General features: G+C 47.5%; 1 protein-coding gene across 3 annotated transcripts in view; it reads right to left on the minus strand.

Moving 5' to 3' along the window:
* Nucleotides 1–3368: 3368 nt before the first annotated feature.
* LOC149336975 (neprilysin-2-like) overlaps nt 3369–17165 on the minus strand; it is a 29376-nt gene continuing 15579 nt past the window's right edge. For 2 of the 3 annotated variants that reach the window (XM_089553218.1, XM_089553217.1), the window contains exon 3: nt 3369–11444. In XM_089553218.1, the coding sequence (XP_089409344.1) occupies nt 9333–11444 (2112 nt within the window). In that variant the 3' untranslated portion in view covers nt 3369–9332. The remainder of the gene's footprint in view (nt 11445–17165) is intronic. The other variant, XR_016284350.1, reaches the window with a different exon arrangement.

Genomic DNA, 17165 nt, shown 5'->3' on the forward strand with positions numbered 1-17165 from the left:
GAAGAATGGTACCAACAGGACACTGTGAGAAACAACGCTGGTGTCAATAAATTTTCACAGTAAAAGCATGAAACACGATTCTAATTATTATAGAAAAGACAACTTGGCCATCATAAAAGTTCGCGTCTTTAGCAACTCCCTACTTCTGCGCGAAAAAAAAATCCACCCGAGCAGTCCTTACCCAGCCAAGAGTACAACTCTCCTCCCTTTCACTGAACAATCTTCAACTTCCATCTCAATCATGGCCTTATTTGCCAGCACTGCACAAGCCAAAACAGGCAACAATGAAAGCACGGAGGACAACGAAACTCTTAAAGAAAGCAGACATATCACAGCTTTCAGTGCGATGGGGTGAACTTGTTGCAAATGGCCGTGCAGGACACTAGAATCTTCCGTAAAAATTCAGGGGGCACTTTGACTGTCTAAAGTGGGTAGAGGCGGAAGCGTTTTCCGCACCACCTTCGCTGTTTCTGTGGCACCGGTGGCGTCACATATAATTGAGTACTAATTACTAAGTGGTGACAAATCACTAACTAATGGTTAATTACTGATTAATGCCTGAATACTAATTAACTGCTAATTAATGACGCTTAAGCTTCGCCTATAGGAGTGGAACGCGACAGCGCGTTGTAGCGCTGCCAGGGAGTCCACGGAATACCACCCGTTCAGCGCGATGCCTTGCCCTTTGAACGCAAAGCTTTTTGAGGAAAGGAAATGGCGCAGTAATTCTCTGTCATCTCGGTGAACACCTGAACCGCACCGTAGAGGAAGGGAGGAAGTGGAAGTGAAAGAAGATAGATAAAGAGGAGCCGTAATAAAGAAAATGAAAATTTTATTTGAGGAAAGGAAATTACGCAGTAACTGTCTCACAAAATTCAGGGGGGGGGCACTTTTTTGATCTAAAGTGTGGTCACTGATGCCCCTAAGAGTGGAACGCGACAGCGTCTTGCAACGCTGCCCAAGAGTCCATAGAACGCCATCGGCCATTCGGTTCTACGCCTCGCTCGTCAGTAAATTGGTTTTTGAGGAAAGGAAATGTATCTGTCACTCATTTGTCGGTGGACACCTAAACCTCGCGGGAAGGGAATGGAGGAGGATGAGAGTGAGTGAAAACACCGTATTCACTAGACGCGCCTTTGTTCATTCCAAACCATCGAGCTGGCATGGCGGAGTGGATAGCGTGCTCGTCTCTCACGCCGAAACCGGGGTTCGATTCCTGAGCTCGACCAATTTCTTAATCGGTTTTATTTATTTATATGGCCTAACTAGTAAATCTAATTAGGCTAATTGGGTAATTAAGCATTTAACTAAGCTGAGTCCCACTTAATTGGAGCATCACTATACGATCCCTTCAATTGGTTGCATGGTTACTAGCCAAAGTACAATTGGCCCCGTTTGAAATTCGCGCACTGTAACGTCACGACCGTTTCCACCAATTGAAAAGCGTGACATTTTCTGTCGACAACTGCTGCTTACAACGATGAGACATTAAAGGCTTCCGCCTTAAAATTCGCACCTTCGATTTCATCGTCCAATGTACATTTAAAACCAGATCTGCGGAAATGCAGCATTTGTGGAATACAAAGATGTCAATTTTAATTTCTGACCTGCTTGAAAAATTGAATGGCCAATCAACAAATTTGTGTAATGAAAAGTCATCGAACGTAAAGAGACATCTGGTAACTTTTCAGAGAATCACACTATACAGAAAGGAACTGAACCCAGAAAACATTGACGGTAAAAAAGTTGCGATTAAATATGCAAGAGCAAACATCGACTTGACCCTTTCAATGGCATTAGTTGATTTCAAATATCACACGCATAAAAACAAAATATGGTACAAGTACAGAAAATACATTTTCGGTTCAAAGGTGCCAAGTCTACGCATACACATAACAAGCATCGAACCATTCAGAAAAAACGATCTGTAACGATCTGTTCTTAAAGGGCCCCTTACTAGATTTGGACATGTCCGAAAACAAGCGGCAAGCAGTTGCGATCATGTTAACAACATATGAGTCATGCGCACTGCGAGAGGAGAAACGTAGGGACTGAACACGCTACGATAATGTATGGGTCGGTCAGAAAAAATTACAACTCTTTGTTCAGTTCACATTATCTTGGAAAAAGTTATTGCTGGAATGTTTGCATCCCAGATTATCTGCACTTACCGGCGCATAATCCCCTGAAGTGGAAAGGCAGCGCGTTGCAAATCCGCTGGTCGCGCGTAACGAATTCCAAGAGTTCTGTTATCAAGGTCATATAGCGTGATTCGCCGCGTTCTAGCCGCGTTGAGCAAACACGCGTTGGCGCCCACCTTCCGCGGAGCGAACGGGGTGAATGACGTCATTTCCGGCGAAACTTCTTTCCTCCCCCTACAGAGGAGAGGATTGAGACCTCACTTACGGGCGCTGGTCACAAAACGAAGGGGACATTGGGGAGACACGTCTATTAAGGCAAAGCAGTGGATTGCAAAGGAGGGCAAAACATAGTCACGGAAGAAAGTTAAACGGAGAGATGATGATGATGGCGAGTCACCCCACTGAAACATAGAATTTCTCAAAATTACCTGGAGAAAAGTGGCGCCACCGTCTATCATCATCATCATCATCATCAGCCTGACTACGCCCACTGCATAGCAAAGGCCTCTCCTATGCCTCTCCTATTAACCCTGTCCTTCGCCATGTGCGGCCACCTTATCCCCACAAATTCCTTAATCTCATCTGCCCACCTAACTTTCTGCCGCCCCCTGCTACATTTGCCTTCTCTTGGTATCCACTCGGTTACCCTTAAGGACCAGCGGTTATTCTGCCTTCGCATTACATGTCCCGCCCAAGCCCATTTCTTCCTTTTGATTTCAACTAGGATGTCATTCACCCGCTTTTGTTCCCTCACCCACTCCGCCCGCTTACGATCCCTTAACGTTACACACATCATTTTTTCTTTCCATAGCTCGCTGCGTTGTCTATGCGAGCTTCTTAACAGCGCTTCACCCACTAAGAGCACGCCGTGAATTCGTATTTGGCTTTACTAGTGGTGGGCCGAAAAACAAAAAAAAAAAGGCTGAAACAAATACATGAGCTTAGTTAGTCGAAAGATTCCTCCAACCTGAATTATCATGTCTGTTGCAGAAAAAGTGAGCGTCGGACCAGAAAAAAAGAAATTCTTCTTCTATTTTACCAGGAACGAAACCTGATTGCCTTCAAAACTCACTATACTGAAACCATCAGAAAACCGGTCGGCACCCGAAGGCACAGGCAATCGAACTCAACACCTCCCCGCCTGCAAGACGGGTGCTCAACCAACCAGGCTGCCACTACGGTTTCGACTAATTTTAAATCTGCATTATTTCATTCGTTCAAGCAATCGAACAAGGAGTGATTTTATTCGCTATTCGAGGATGTCCAACATTCGCACACCCATAATTAAAAGCTGAAGCACACATTTCAGCATTTCTAATGGTAATGATCACGAACGGCGACAGCTTTCATTCCCCTTCTAAATGACGTCTGCTTTTCCTAACATTCGCGAGGGAGCCGCAGAACCTAGCCAGGTGTCTAAGCAGTGCTACGTTAAAGATCGAAGACCTCTGACCACAATGGTCCCCAGTTCGGTAACAACCTTTTTGAGAACATTTCTGTGAGAGCACGTTCTCTGGACCATGCTTGAAACATACTGTTGAAGACAGGGATGCCAGGGTCCCACTGATTACTCCTCCATTTTTGTATGTTTCTCTGACGCCACCTATTTGTGCAGAACAGCCGCCATGCACATCCACCGGTCTTGTGAAGGACATAGGCCCCAGAAATCCCGGTCGGGTTCCCATTGGGTAGCAACCGCAGTGCTGATCTCAGAGTGATGAAACCGGTTCCAGGAAGGCACACAGGACAAAACCGGTTGCAAAACAAAAAAAAGCATATGGTCTGCATTTCAGGCTGTACATAACGAAGACGCCGAATGATTAAACAAGGTGGTTATCTTGCTTTGCGCAGGAGTTTGTCAGGAGCAAACCTGCGAAAAGAGAGGATGAAAGTTTACTAATAGAAGAGGCAATTCAGTTTGTGCTGATACGGCCACCTTATGATTGGTCAACATACAGCTTCAACACAGAGCCTTCATTCACTGAGTGCCTTATACACACACATGAAATTTTAACGGAATTTCAGTCAAGCTGGTCTTCAAAACAAAAACTACAAGAAAATGTTAGAAACCACAGCGAATGTGCAAAGGTCACAGTGCGCTAAATCACGTGCAAAATTATTGAGTCTGGACCCACTGTTCACCTAAAGCGACATGATGCGAACAAGTCATTGCGAAAGAGACGACGAACTCAAAAAGACACATAAGACATTCACCAGGGCTTGGTGAATGCCTTGTGTGTCTTCTTGCGTCCCTCGTCACGGCAGGATCTCTCCAAGCAGCCATACTATGCTGCCAAAGAATAAAGTTAAGTATAGTATCAGCACGCATCGTGTGGCAAAAACTTCTCACTTGCATTGTCAGGCTAACAACAGTTGAAGATGATGGGCGAATTCTGACTCAACAGTGCGGAAACAGGACACGGAAGAAATCAGTTCTTTTCCCTCTATCGAAGTTCGTCTTACTCGCTGTGGATAAGTGAGTAAAACAAGGATTGTGCCTAAGAAAAAGAGAAAACGTTGCAGATCACTGCGGCACACACATTGGAGAAATGCGTCAGCATTAGTTTTCGAACTTCAAGCTTCGAACTTTCGAGCTTCGTTTTCAAATTTGGCCCTACGCGTTGGCTCCGCCCACATTTCCGATCCCGTTGTGTCACACTTCCGGCGTTTTGAAGTTTGGCTCCACTTTTGCTCCGGCCCCGCCCACTTTTTGGGCATTATTGGCTCCAATTAATTAACTAATTAACCCACCTCAACCCTGCCATTTCCCGCACGAGATTTCTTGATGCTCTATCTGATGGTACCATTATTTTTCGCATAAACCCATTTGTTCGGACGTTATCGTGCGGACAAACTCCGCAAGCACAGCCATACAATGCTTACGCATTAAGGACATTTTTGGCTCTAATCAATTAACTAATTAACCCACCTTAACCCCCGATTTCCCGCACGAGAGTTTTTGATGCTCCATCCGATGGTACCATTCTTTTTCGCATAAACCCATTCGTTCGGACGTAATCGTGCGGAGAAGCTCCGCAAACATAGGGATACAACGCTTACGCATTAATAAACTTTGAGCCTTTGAAGAGGAAGGCTCCCTTCTGGAGAATAGACGCCGACGGAAAAAGCAACATGTGGAATGCGCGCTCATTTCCTCGGATAGCAAACAAGAGTAGCACAGTCCTCGTTCCAGATTCAACCTAAATTAGGATGTTCAATCTCATGTCCAATATCTTTGGCCAAAAATTTTGAATATTGGAGAACTATAAGGCACTGTAATGGAAATACTGAACGTAATAGTCCATTCTTCTGGGGTGTAGCAAAATCTTTCGTTTAAATTGTTTCCAAAGGGGGAATGCTTTTGACGATAGCAAAAACATTAACATAAAAAAATGCAAGCCTGCCAACAGGAGATCTGCGTATATATTGATTGCTATAGTGAAATGTTACAATATACAAAAAAAAGTTGCTTTCATAAACAGGTTCCCGTTCTAAAACGCTTTTGTCCTGAATTGTTGAATATGGACTGCTCAGTGAAATTTATGCGCGCTTCCAAATGGCCACTGCAGGCACACTAAGTGCTAGAGGTTGGTTGCCTATAGCTGAAAGTGTCATTGTGCGGACTTGTGGCTACGTCTGTAACCACGGTGGCGCGCATTACCAAAAAGGAAGTCAACAGAGAGCGTGGTGTGAAGGAACTGTAAAGAACATCCGACACGCAGAGCGAAGGGCAGGGCTAAAAGATGGAAACTACCATACCTGCATTATTAGTGCAGCAAAACTTCAGAGACAAGGAAATTCGGGTACATGCCTCCTGCAAGTTCGAAAGGACTAGCTACGCGGACAAGAAAAGCATGCTTGTAGGCACGAACAGGTGTGAGAATTTACTGCTTGAAAACGGCCCCAGTGCAGGCATCGTTAAGGAGGTCATAACATGGTCTGCCAACTAATCGTGCTTTTACGTTGCAGCTACTAGCCACTACGTTATTATGCATACCTAAAAAAGAAGAAGTAGGGCTCTAAGCGCGTATTTTAAGCTAGAAATTGTAATTTAAAGTTATCGGCTCTAAGCCTCTCCTCTGGCAGCGACCGCCATTATGAAGCAGCCTGAGTGACGTCATAACCCGACAGCGCCGTCGTCTGCTGCGCCATTATCTGCGGCGCTTGTCCTGTTGCTTGACGTTCCCTTTTTGTCCTCGTCCCATTTGCGCCTTTGTTTCGAACATGTCTGCTGCAAAACTGCCGCGTGCATGGTCGTTGCGAAGCAGAGCATGTGTAGTGTCACTAGATAAGTTATCCTGTGACTCTAAGCTTATCCAGTGACTCTGAGCTTAACCTGTGACTCTAAGCTTATCCAGTGACTCTAAGCTTATCCTGTGACTCTAAGCTTATCCAGTGACTCTAATCCAATGAAAATTTACCCAGTGACTCTACTCGCCTACCCGAGCGCGGCCGTGGCACAATGCGATGAAGTCGCATAGACCGGGCAGAAGCTAGACAGAACAGGGGAGGACACAGGCCTTTTTTGCCTTTGTCCACCTCCAGCTTCCCCCCTTCGCCCCACCGCAACCCAAGCCTGAGCAACGAACTCACCTTCCCTGTGCTCACTACGCGCAGTTCAGTCATTCAGTCACGTGACTGTCAGCTTATGTCGTCACGAACCGCTAGCACGTCAGTGTTCCCTGACTGCCACATGGTTCAGAAGAACTTTTAAAGATGTAATTACAAATTTCTCGCTGCACAAAATGAGCTCATATTTTGACCTGTTGTTCCGAGATGCGCAGCGAACAACATGTAATGAACAGCTTGAGTCTGAAAAATGGTGTAATGACCCGTTTAACTTACGTAAATTCTATATTCTACGTCACACCCCTCAAAGATCGGAGCAGAAGCGTGCGGTATTTTCCAATAACACCAGTACTGGAGTCGCGACTGTGCATCCACAATATTAACAGGAGGTGCCCATAGTATCGCGGCGAACTTACCATAATACCATCCCTCAAGTAATGGCCGACCCCAAAGCACTTTTGAGCGAAAATTTGAAAATATTTCGTCACGCACTTCAGCAGGCATATAATATGCTGCACGCGCCCAGCCTGGCGGCTCGTCATGGAAAGCTAGGCACAGAAACAAGGCGGCCACATTTCGCAAAGCTCGCCGCAAGTACGCTTCGCAAACAAGCCTCTGTACGAGAAGTTTTGTTCGGAATGGTTTGGACAACACGTAAAGCATCTAGCTCAGGGGTATTTTCTGTCAAATTTAAAGCCCCGTTTCATAAAAGCTCTCGGATTGATGACAAAAAAAAAGCTACCTGCCACCACACGCGGTTTGAGCTCAGAGCGCATGGTCAGACCAGAAGTCTTGTCCAGTATGCGCTGTTTTTCACATAATGAATTTTAAGGCGGAATCCTTTAATGCCTCATCGTTGTAAGCAGGAGTTGTCGACAGAAATGTCACGCTTTTCAATTGGTCGAGATGCTCGTGACGTCACAGTGCGCTAATTTCAAATGGGGTCATTGTACTTTGGCTAGTAACCATGCAACCAATCAAAGGGATCGTATAGTGATGCTCCAACTAAGTGGGACTGAGTTTAGTTAATTGCTTAATTCATCAATTAGCCTAATTAAGATAGAGGAGAATGAAGAGGTCAGAAGAAAGAGGAAAAGAAAAGAAAGACGCGCGTCGCAGCAACAACCGCGTCCGCGGAAGGAGACGCTGCTGAAAAAAAAGTACGAAGCCGCGTTCGCTCCACCACCACGCACTTCCACGTTGCTCGTTTCATATACGTTGTGTCGAACATCGTAGACAGTTCCAACATTTGACAGGTGAATGACAGAACACGATGGATATAATTATAATAATATAAATATGAAATAGCCTAATTAACCTTTCTAATTAGACCGCATAATTCAATAAAACCGAGAACAAAATTGGTCGAGTTGGGGAATGGAACCAGGGTCTCCGGAGTGCGATACGAGCACGCTAGCCACTCCGTAATGCCAGCTGAAGGGTTTGGAATGAACAAAGGCGCGTCTAGCTAATACGGCGTCTTCGTTCACTCCCATCTTCCCCCTTTCCCTTACGGCGAGGTGCAGGTGTCCCCCCAGATATGCGAGAGAGATACATTTCCTTTCCTCAAAAAATAAATTTACCGTCCAGCAAGGCGTATAGCCGAATTGGCGATGGCGTTCTGTGGACTCCCTGGCAGCGTTGCAAGACGCTGTCGCGTTCCACTCTTACAGGCGAAGCTTAACATGTTTACCACACATCAGTAACACAAGCAGACAGCCAATGGACGCGTCATTCGCTGGCAGCACTTGAATCATAATGCACAACCACATTCGTGGCAGGATGCTGTACTCAGGCTTTCGCCTTGCACCACTTTAGTCGCCAAAGTGACTCGTAATTTTTTTTGTACTCTTCACAACCTTTTACGGCAAAAAATTTACGCCATGTTGAAGCCTTTGTAAGCTGCCTATTAGCGGCATTCTTAACGAAGCAAGAGAAAGGCAGCTTTTATTGTGTTCCCTATGTACTCGCTAGGTCTTCAGCCACCTGAGGAGCCACTGAACATTCCGGCGAACCACACTCCCCCAGAAAATATTTTAACCACTGCCACAATTAACCACTGCCACAATCTCGCGCCATTCGCAAAAAGTACTGCTTTCCCTAGGTTTCCAGGGCTCGGCCGCTTCACGTGGGTGTATAAAAAGCTCGCGGCCAAAAAGGACGCTTTTTTTTTTTGCAGGACTACTTTACACGCCGCCGTCTGCTTGTCCTCGGTGCTAACAGTGTACGCACTGTCGGAAATCCACGCCCAACAAAATGTCCTGCCGTCGTCATCGACGACCTACAATATCTACATTTTTTTGCCCTTTCCATCTGTGAGCATTCCACAAGTCCGAAGCTGCACTAAAATACCAAACAATAAAAGAAGCAGGTGTGAGTAGCCGAAACCTTCAAACATTTCTCAGAAATCTAGAGGCATACGAAGACCTCGGAACATTTAAACGCACGGATTGAATAACGAAACATCACGAACAGATTCTCGTCACTACAGCAAAACACACTTGAGATAAGAATGTCCAAGAACTTTCAAGCATACAAAACTTAAGGCGAGCTAGGGTAAGAGAAAAGCATGTCCCAAATCTGAAGTAATATTCGCGTTATTCCACCCTATTTTTGCCACAGTTATCTGCTATGACCTATAGGAGCGCCCGAAACAAAGAAGGTGCATTTTTCAGCCGCATTCATGGGTGACTCTGGAGGGCACTTGAACGCCTCGGCGAAATGGAGGCTATGCCTGAGAGGCACGTTGCACTGATGCACAGCCGAGGCGGAGCCTTTCTTGGAGCACAGCACGTAGCAGTAAGTCATGAAGAAGATCTGCTCCTCCGTGTAACGCTCGAGGCCCGCCAGCTTGAGCGAGAGGGTGCGCCCTTCGAGCGCACCCAATTCGTGGACCGCTGTCGTGTACGCGGAGAAGGACGCCTCGAGCGCAGGTATGCTCGGGAACAGGTCCATGGGAGGATAGCCCGTCTCGCCCAGGTCGCAGCTGATACGGTGGCCGTACTCGGCCGAGTGCGACCTGCCCCACCAGATGACGTTCTCGCCGCGGTCGTCCACAAGCGCTCCCCGAGGGTCGATGCTCTTGGCCACCTCCTTGGCAAGCAGTGACCCAGCCGACGCGTAGTTCACGGCGAACGGCGCATCCGCGTACAAGAGCGGCGGTTCGAGCGCCGCTAAGGGCGCGTCCACTTCGTTGAGCAGGTACGTGTACGAGTACGGCGCGTAGCGGAAGATCCTCCTCTTATGGTAGACATCTTTGAAGTTCTTATGCCTTCGCAGAAATTGGTACTGCTGCGAAAGGTTGAACAGCCAGTGTTCGATAAAACCCAGTCCCTCCACGCTGCTGAAAGGGGCGTAGAGAGCGGCGCGCTGCAGAGGCGCGAAAAAGGGCTCCGCCGGCAGGACGCTGATTGCCAGGGCGTCTATCTTGCGCTCCGCGGTCTCGCGACTTTGCCTGTCCACCCAGGGCGAGCTTTTCAGCAGCGACTTGAACGAGTTTTTTATGCTTAGGAAGAAGCTGGCGAGTTGTTGGCGCGACTCCTCCGTCGGGAAGCGCTTCGTCACGAACCGGACGGAGCTGAGCAGGCCGAATCGCGAGTTGACGTAATCGAGGCAGGCACGCTGCTTCTTCTCTTCGATGTTGTCGCGAAACATGAGGTCCGGTTTTCCCGTGATTGCCCACAGGTGAGTCTGGACGAACATCCAGGCGATGCCAATCAAGAGGTCGAATTTGCCGTAGGATTCGAACAGCCCGTCGATGCTCTCCAGGGTTTTGGAGTCCTCGAGGACAACCCAGCTCGTGGGCGATATGGTGAATCCCAGACGATTGAAATTGACGCGGAGGGAAGAGAGCCAGTGTCCCCTTCCAATGGACGGCGTCTTGCTATCCAGCGTAGCCGCAGCGAACCACGACTGCCGGGTGTGCGCAGTGGGTTGGATGGCTACCAGGAATGCCCGTTCCAGCTCTTGGAGCTCCGCAGCGCTGCTCTCAACCGAGGGTACGTCCAGGGCGGTCAGGTGCTCCCTGACGTTCCTCGCGTACTCGAGCTGGCTGAGTGGCCTCTCGATGCGATCACTCCATACAACGCCTCTGCGACCCCTTCGAACGATAAGAACTTCGCCGCTGGCATTGCTGTAGGCGATGTCCAAACTGAAGAGGAAGTTGATGTCGTACCACATGGCCATATCGACCATCACGAACAGCGGATGGTCATCGCGCGGATCTGGTTCTTTCTCGGGCCAGTAAAGAGAGATGATCTCTTTGAACTCCTTAAACAACCTCAGGTTTTCAGCGACTTCGGCCGATTCTGGGGCGGCGCATTTGTAGAACAGCCGGCTCGGCCTGTCGACACGCCACAGGTCGTCGGTTATCTCCTTGACGTTGCTGCTGATCGCGTCTTCGTTGACCTTGTCCTGCACGGAGAGGTGGGGATAGGCGCTCTGCCAGCCGTTGCACACGAACGCGTAGAAGTCGTGGCAGGGCTCCACGCTGGTGTTGAGCGTCGCCTGCAGCCTCTTCGAGTGGGCCACGCAGCTCTCCGAGGTGCACCGTACGAGCGGCCGGGACGGAGCGGAGAAGAGGAGCAGGTAGACGAGGACGCACGCGGCCAGCGTCCCCACGAGCACGATGGCTGCGCCCGAGAGAAACAGGAAGCTGTTCTTGGCCGCCGCCTCCCGGTCCGCGTCGGTGATCCTCGTCGGCAGTTCTCTGCTGGTGTCCACCTGGGAATGGAACTGAAACAACGCACGCAGTCGAGTACCAGTCGGAGGCAGCACGCGGTACGGCTGCGTCATTACCGACCATCTCAAGAACAATCAGCGATCGCAACGATGCCTGCGGCAGCTATAGCAGGTCCATGCTATGCGGGTCGTGACAAAAAATTGCAGGGGGACACTTGAGCTCCGCCTTAAGGGTATGACACGTCGTGATAGCGTAAATGGGTTAATGCCTATATATGCGGAATTATACCGGCTGTTTCACTTAGGAAGTCCTGCAGTTTTTAAAAATAAGCTTTCTGATTTAGATCAGCGTTTTTTCGAAATAGCATTAATTGTCATAGATGTAGCGCATCAGAATACAGATAAGACGTGCTAACTAGCTGTTTGTTTAAGCAATAATGAATAGTAAACTTTTTAACTGTTACTGTTTGTCTCCTTATTTATTGAAAGGCGTGTAGCCCACAGCAAGTAAGCTTCATATCAGTCTTCAGAATTTCGAAAGTTTGTTTTATGGGGTTTAACGTCCAGTAAATTTCACACAGGTTCTTTGTCTTCCTTGCACCTGAGGTGCCCCGTCAGAGACGGTTTGTTCCAACTGGAAGACTGAAGCTTCTTTCTTCGCACCAGCGGTGCCCCGTCAGAGACGGTCTCAAGATGTGTTGACACGCAGGGATAAAAAAAGGCAATAACTGAGGTTTATGTACAGATATTTACAGCGTACAGAAGTTTAGACACTCGAGACAAATTAAACGGCAAAAGATACAACACAACAAAAAGGTGGATCTGGCTAATACTAGGGGAGGCCCCTACTCGGCGTTGCCGAAGATGCGTCGCATCTCACCTTAGCTCAGAACCTCACTTCCAACTCCGGGGCCCGGTTTTATAGCCTTAAAGGCCCGGCCCACATTCCGTAGCTTCCAATCATGTTGCGGCCTTAACATCATTGGTTCATCCAGGGCATGGCCAGCCCTCCAGCTTCCGTAAGGTAGAGCACTCTCTCCACCACAAAATAAAAACAAACACAAATATACATTCGTGCTCGGTACCGCGTGTCGGGTGGACACCCGTACTTCCGGCGCGTTCGCGAGCGGCCGCGTTCCAAGAAAGGATACGCTCCGCTTTGAGTGCCCCCAGCCGCGTTCCGATGACCCCCGCGAACGCTACCGATACCTTACACGTCCCAAAGCGACTCAGGCTATGATCTCACCCGTCGCGGTGGCTCAGTGGTTAAGGCGCTCGTCTACCGAGCCGGAGTACCCGGGTTCGAACCCGACCGCGGCGGCCGCGTTTCGATGGAGGCGAAACGCAAGAGGCGCCCGTGTGCTGTGCGATGTCAGTGCACGTTAAAGATCCCCAGGTGGTCGATATCATTCCGGAGACCTCCACTACGGCACCTCTTTCTCTGTTCCTTCTCACACTCCCTCCTTTATCCCTTTCCTTACGGCGCGGTTCAGGTGTCCGCCGAGATATGTGAGAGAGATACTGCGCCATTTCCTTTCCTCAAAAACCAATTCACTAATTTTTATGAGAGAATTTCGAAAGCGCAAATATAATCGGCGCTGTGGTCCAACAAATTTTGGCTATTTCGACAAGTTACGCGCACTGGACGGGTTGCTTTGCCTGGAAGCGTTTTGAAAGCTAACGTATTTTGGCGCTATTTGTTGGGCCGCAGCGCCGAGAGTAACTGCGCTTTCGAAATTCTAAAAAAATATGGATATTACGTACAGTGGGCTGCACGCCCAATCAGTAAATAAAGAGACTAACACAACCGTTAAAGAGTTAACTATTCAGTATTAGTTAACCAGCCTACTTGTTAGCACCTCTTAGCTGTGTTCTTATGTATTAGTAATCACCGCTGACAATGCTTTGCCGAAAAATACCACTCTTCTAACTCAAAAAGCCTATTTTAAAAATTCCTGAACATCTTTCTTAGGCGAAGCGGCCCGCATGACCTGAAACTGCATTAGCGACAGTATTACTGCCCGAGTTTAGTGCAAAAGAATGGAGGACGAGGGTACATTGTAACAATAGGGTGACAATTATAAACAGAACTACGCCCACTGTAGGATAAAGTACTCTAAAAAACCCTTTCCTGTGGCACCTGCGGTCACGCTAACTTATTCTCATCCGGCCGCCTGGTTCTCTGCGGACCATACTGCGCTTCGCTTTCTTAAAATCCGCTCTGTAACCTTAAGCGACCACCGGCTATCTTGCCTTCGCCTTACGTGCCCTGGCCACGCCCTTTTCCTCTTGATTTCAATTACGATGTCATTAACCCGCGTTTGTTCCCTGGTCACTCTCTTCCGGTCTCTTAACGTTACACCCACTCACAATTTTACTTTCTATAGATCGATCCGCTGTCCTCAATTTAAGTTAGAAGCCTTCCATTAGGCCGGAATTTTCTGCCCCGTAGGTGAATACCGGTAAGATACTGCTGTTATCTACTTTTCTCCTGAGGGATATTGGTAAACTGCTATTCATGATATGAGAGAACCTGCCATATGTGCTCCACCCCATTCTTATTGTTCTAGTTATTTCCCTCTTATGATCCGGATTCAGATTTCTTTTATGCGCACAGATACACGACACAATAAGACAAGGTAGACAGGACGGAGCCAGGACGGAGGTAGACAGGACCTATCCACAAGTCGTGGAGGACATTCTTACTAATTTTAGACGACTCTCCAAAGGATTGGATTTTACTTTTGAACTCGCCAATGACAGCTGTTTGCAATTCTTAGACTCGAAAATAACCCTTAAGGACAAAGGCTTTTGCTGGAAGTACCAACCGCGTGCACAGAAGAAATTGTTGCCTTTTGATTCCAAGCAATCGAAAACTGTTAAACATGCTATCGCTTTGATGTGCCTTGAGTCATTTCTAAGAAGGTGAATACAAGGGGGGTACTGCGCACAAAAAGACAAGGACAAGAAGATAACACAACAAGCGCAGTGTGTTATCTGCGCTTGTTGTGTTATCTTCTTGTCCTTGTCTTTTTGTGCGCAGTACCCCCCTTGTATTCACCATGATTGACCGACTAGCCCAACAACGCTTTTAAACTACATCTCTAAGAAAGTCCTGTTGTCACATGGCGCAGGAAAGCTTTCACGATCAGGTCGCGAAGCTAAAACAGGCAGGCTTTCCCCAGATAGTAGTGAGTTCAGTTGCTGAAGCTCTTCTCAAGAAGATAAAACAAGAAAGGAATAGGAACCAGACAATAGTTGAAGTTGCAAAAAAAGAAAGTGAAACCTGTGGTCATCCCATATCAGCATAAAGAGGCTCATAACCTCAAGCGCGTGGCTAACAAGTTTAAGGTACCCGTGGTTTTCTCGGCCCCAAGGAAACTCTCTTCACTGTGTCGTCTAGTTTCGCAAGATGGTAGCCGCAACTCAGACAGCAAAATCAAACATGTTAATAAGTTAGTGAAGTGTGAAAAAGGGGTAGTGTACAAAATTCCGTTGAAGTGTGGGAAGGTGTACATTGGGCAGTCGGGCCGATGTGTTAATGAGCGGTTAAGGGAACACAATTTGTCTTTGAAGAACGGTACCGGTTCGCACCTGCCGGCGCACATCAGTGAGTGTGGAAAAGATAACGACGAAAAACAGAATGCAGGAAAACTGTGTGATGCAACGCTCCAAGGCACCAGCATCTTGTGCAGGAGCACTGACACGCTTGCGCGAGAATTGGCTGAGGCCTACCATATAAGAAAAAGCGGTAGTTCATGTGTCAGTGCACCATCTGTGACAATATATGATAAAGATTTTGCCTTTTTAGATAAATTACATAAGAGGTGAGTCACCTGTGCCCTTCCAATGTGCTTTTCCCGGGTTTTGGCTTGCACGTGGCACTGATGATTATCCATTCTTTCTTGGTATAAATGTCATGTACTTTTTCCGGAATAAAATAGTTGAAAGTTTGCGCTCCGTCCTGTCTACCTTGTCTTATTGTGTCATCTATCTGTGCGCATAAAAGAAATCTGAGTATGAACCAACTAGCCCCACAACGCATATAACTAGAATGATCCGGATCAGCGGTCAGTACCTGCCCTAAGTAGACGCATTCCCTTACCACTTCCAGCACCTCGCTACCAATTGCGAACTGCTGTTTCCTTGCTGGACTGTTTAACGCTACTTTGGTTTTCTGCGTGTTAATTTTTAGCCCCAAACATTTGCTTTCCCTGAGTAGTTCTTCAATCATGCTCTGCAATTTGTCCTCCGAGTTTCTTAGCAAGGCAATGTCGTCAGCGAATCGCAAATTACTTAGGTATTCTCCATTAACTCTTATTCCCAGCTCTACTCAATCTAGTTCTCTGAATAGTGAAGCGTTGTGAGGATATACGCGCACGTAAGTATTGTTCTCCTGTTATCTATAGGCTGCTTTTATATTTCTGCAGCGCGGCTAGTTATGGGGGGCGTCTTATATGCGCCTGTTCCAAGGCGCAGACGTAGGTTATGCACTGGGTCTAAACATATTTTATATGAATGATAACATAGTTTCCAGTTGACAGTTGCAGTAGAGGAGTTTTATATAAAAGGTCATCCTAAGGTCTTAAAAGATATCTGCAGTCTACAACGTAACAGCTAACTGCCTCTGAACTTTCTGCCCCCCCCCCCCCCCCCCCCGTTCACACCAAGGCCCCGATTATCAATTCCATGTATTACGTCAACGCTGCAGAAGCAGAGTAAACAACGCAATATCTACCATGTACCCAAAACTATAAAATTCACATCGGTGCTCAGAACATTCCAGAGCATGCGTGAGTCAAGACCGCCGGCAGCAGAGCGTTGGTTTGCACCACAGATCATCGCATAGGCGTCTTCGTCTTTATCGATTGCTGGCGTCGTTTGTCAGCGTTACCTCTGACATGCCCAAGTCAATTACTAACTTAAGCTACTCCGGAGTCATCTTGGCAACGACACGAAATGAAATAGACAAAATAAAACAAATTAAAGTTTCTCTGTATCGATGGGAACCAGCGTTCTAATAACAGAAAATCTACTAGCACAGAAAACGGAGCTTTCATAAACTAGTAAAGAAAGAAAAATAAATACAGGTATCGCAGCCCCGGGCCGCTTTCGCAAGAAAAAGTGCTCTGACGTCAAGATAGTAGTTTTTTTTTCTTCCCCGCGGTACTCGGAGGCTCGGCTGCATCGTCATTCACTTCCAAAAGGCGATCACGGAGTCATTTCAGCCTTGACGCAATGAAGAATCGGATGGCGAGAAAGAAAAGAGTTCCACATTTGAACGCAACTTCCTTCGTAAAAAAATTAGTATTTCGCTTCTAGCACAGCGTATTAGTGTTAACACAGTCAGATAATTTTTTCCTAAGAACGAGAACTGCATCAATTGTACACAGTGTCCCTTTCCTGGGCATGTACGTAAAGGACATCCCTTCAGTCGTGTATGCGTATGATGGCTCGGAGACACGAAGCTGCATTCGGGTAGAGGGCGCCAGTTGTGCCCGTGCTCAACTCTATCATCGTCAATGCCAATTTACCCAATGTGCGCCGGCAGCCACTGCCCCAGTGCCGCGTTTCTGCAGCAGTGCTGTTAACGTCAACTGATCTATATAGCGCCGCGTTTCTGCCACAACACTGTCCGTACGCCAACCCATGCAACGCACATCTCTCTATCACTACCACCAAATAGCCCAAAGCACGAATATTAGTTTGATAGTAGCAGTACTTGTCGAAGACGACGATGCGCAATGCTCAGTGTGTGAGTGTGTTGGTTTAACA

The sequence above is a fragment of the Amblyomma mixtum genome, chromosome 7, assembly GCF_055824585.1.
Source record: "Amblyomma mixtum isolate Tamu chromosome 7, ASM5582458v1, whole genome shotgun sequence".
Taxonomy (NCBI): domain Eukaryota; kingdom Metazoa; phylum Arthropoda; class Arachnida; order Ixodida; family Ixodidae; genus Amblyomma; species Amblyomma mixtum.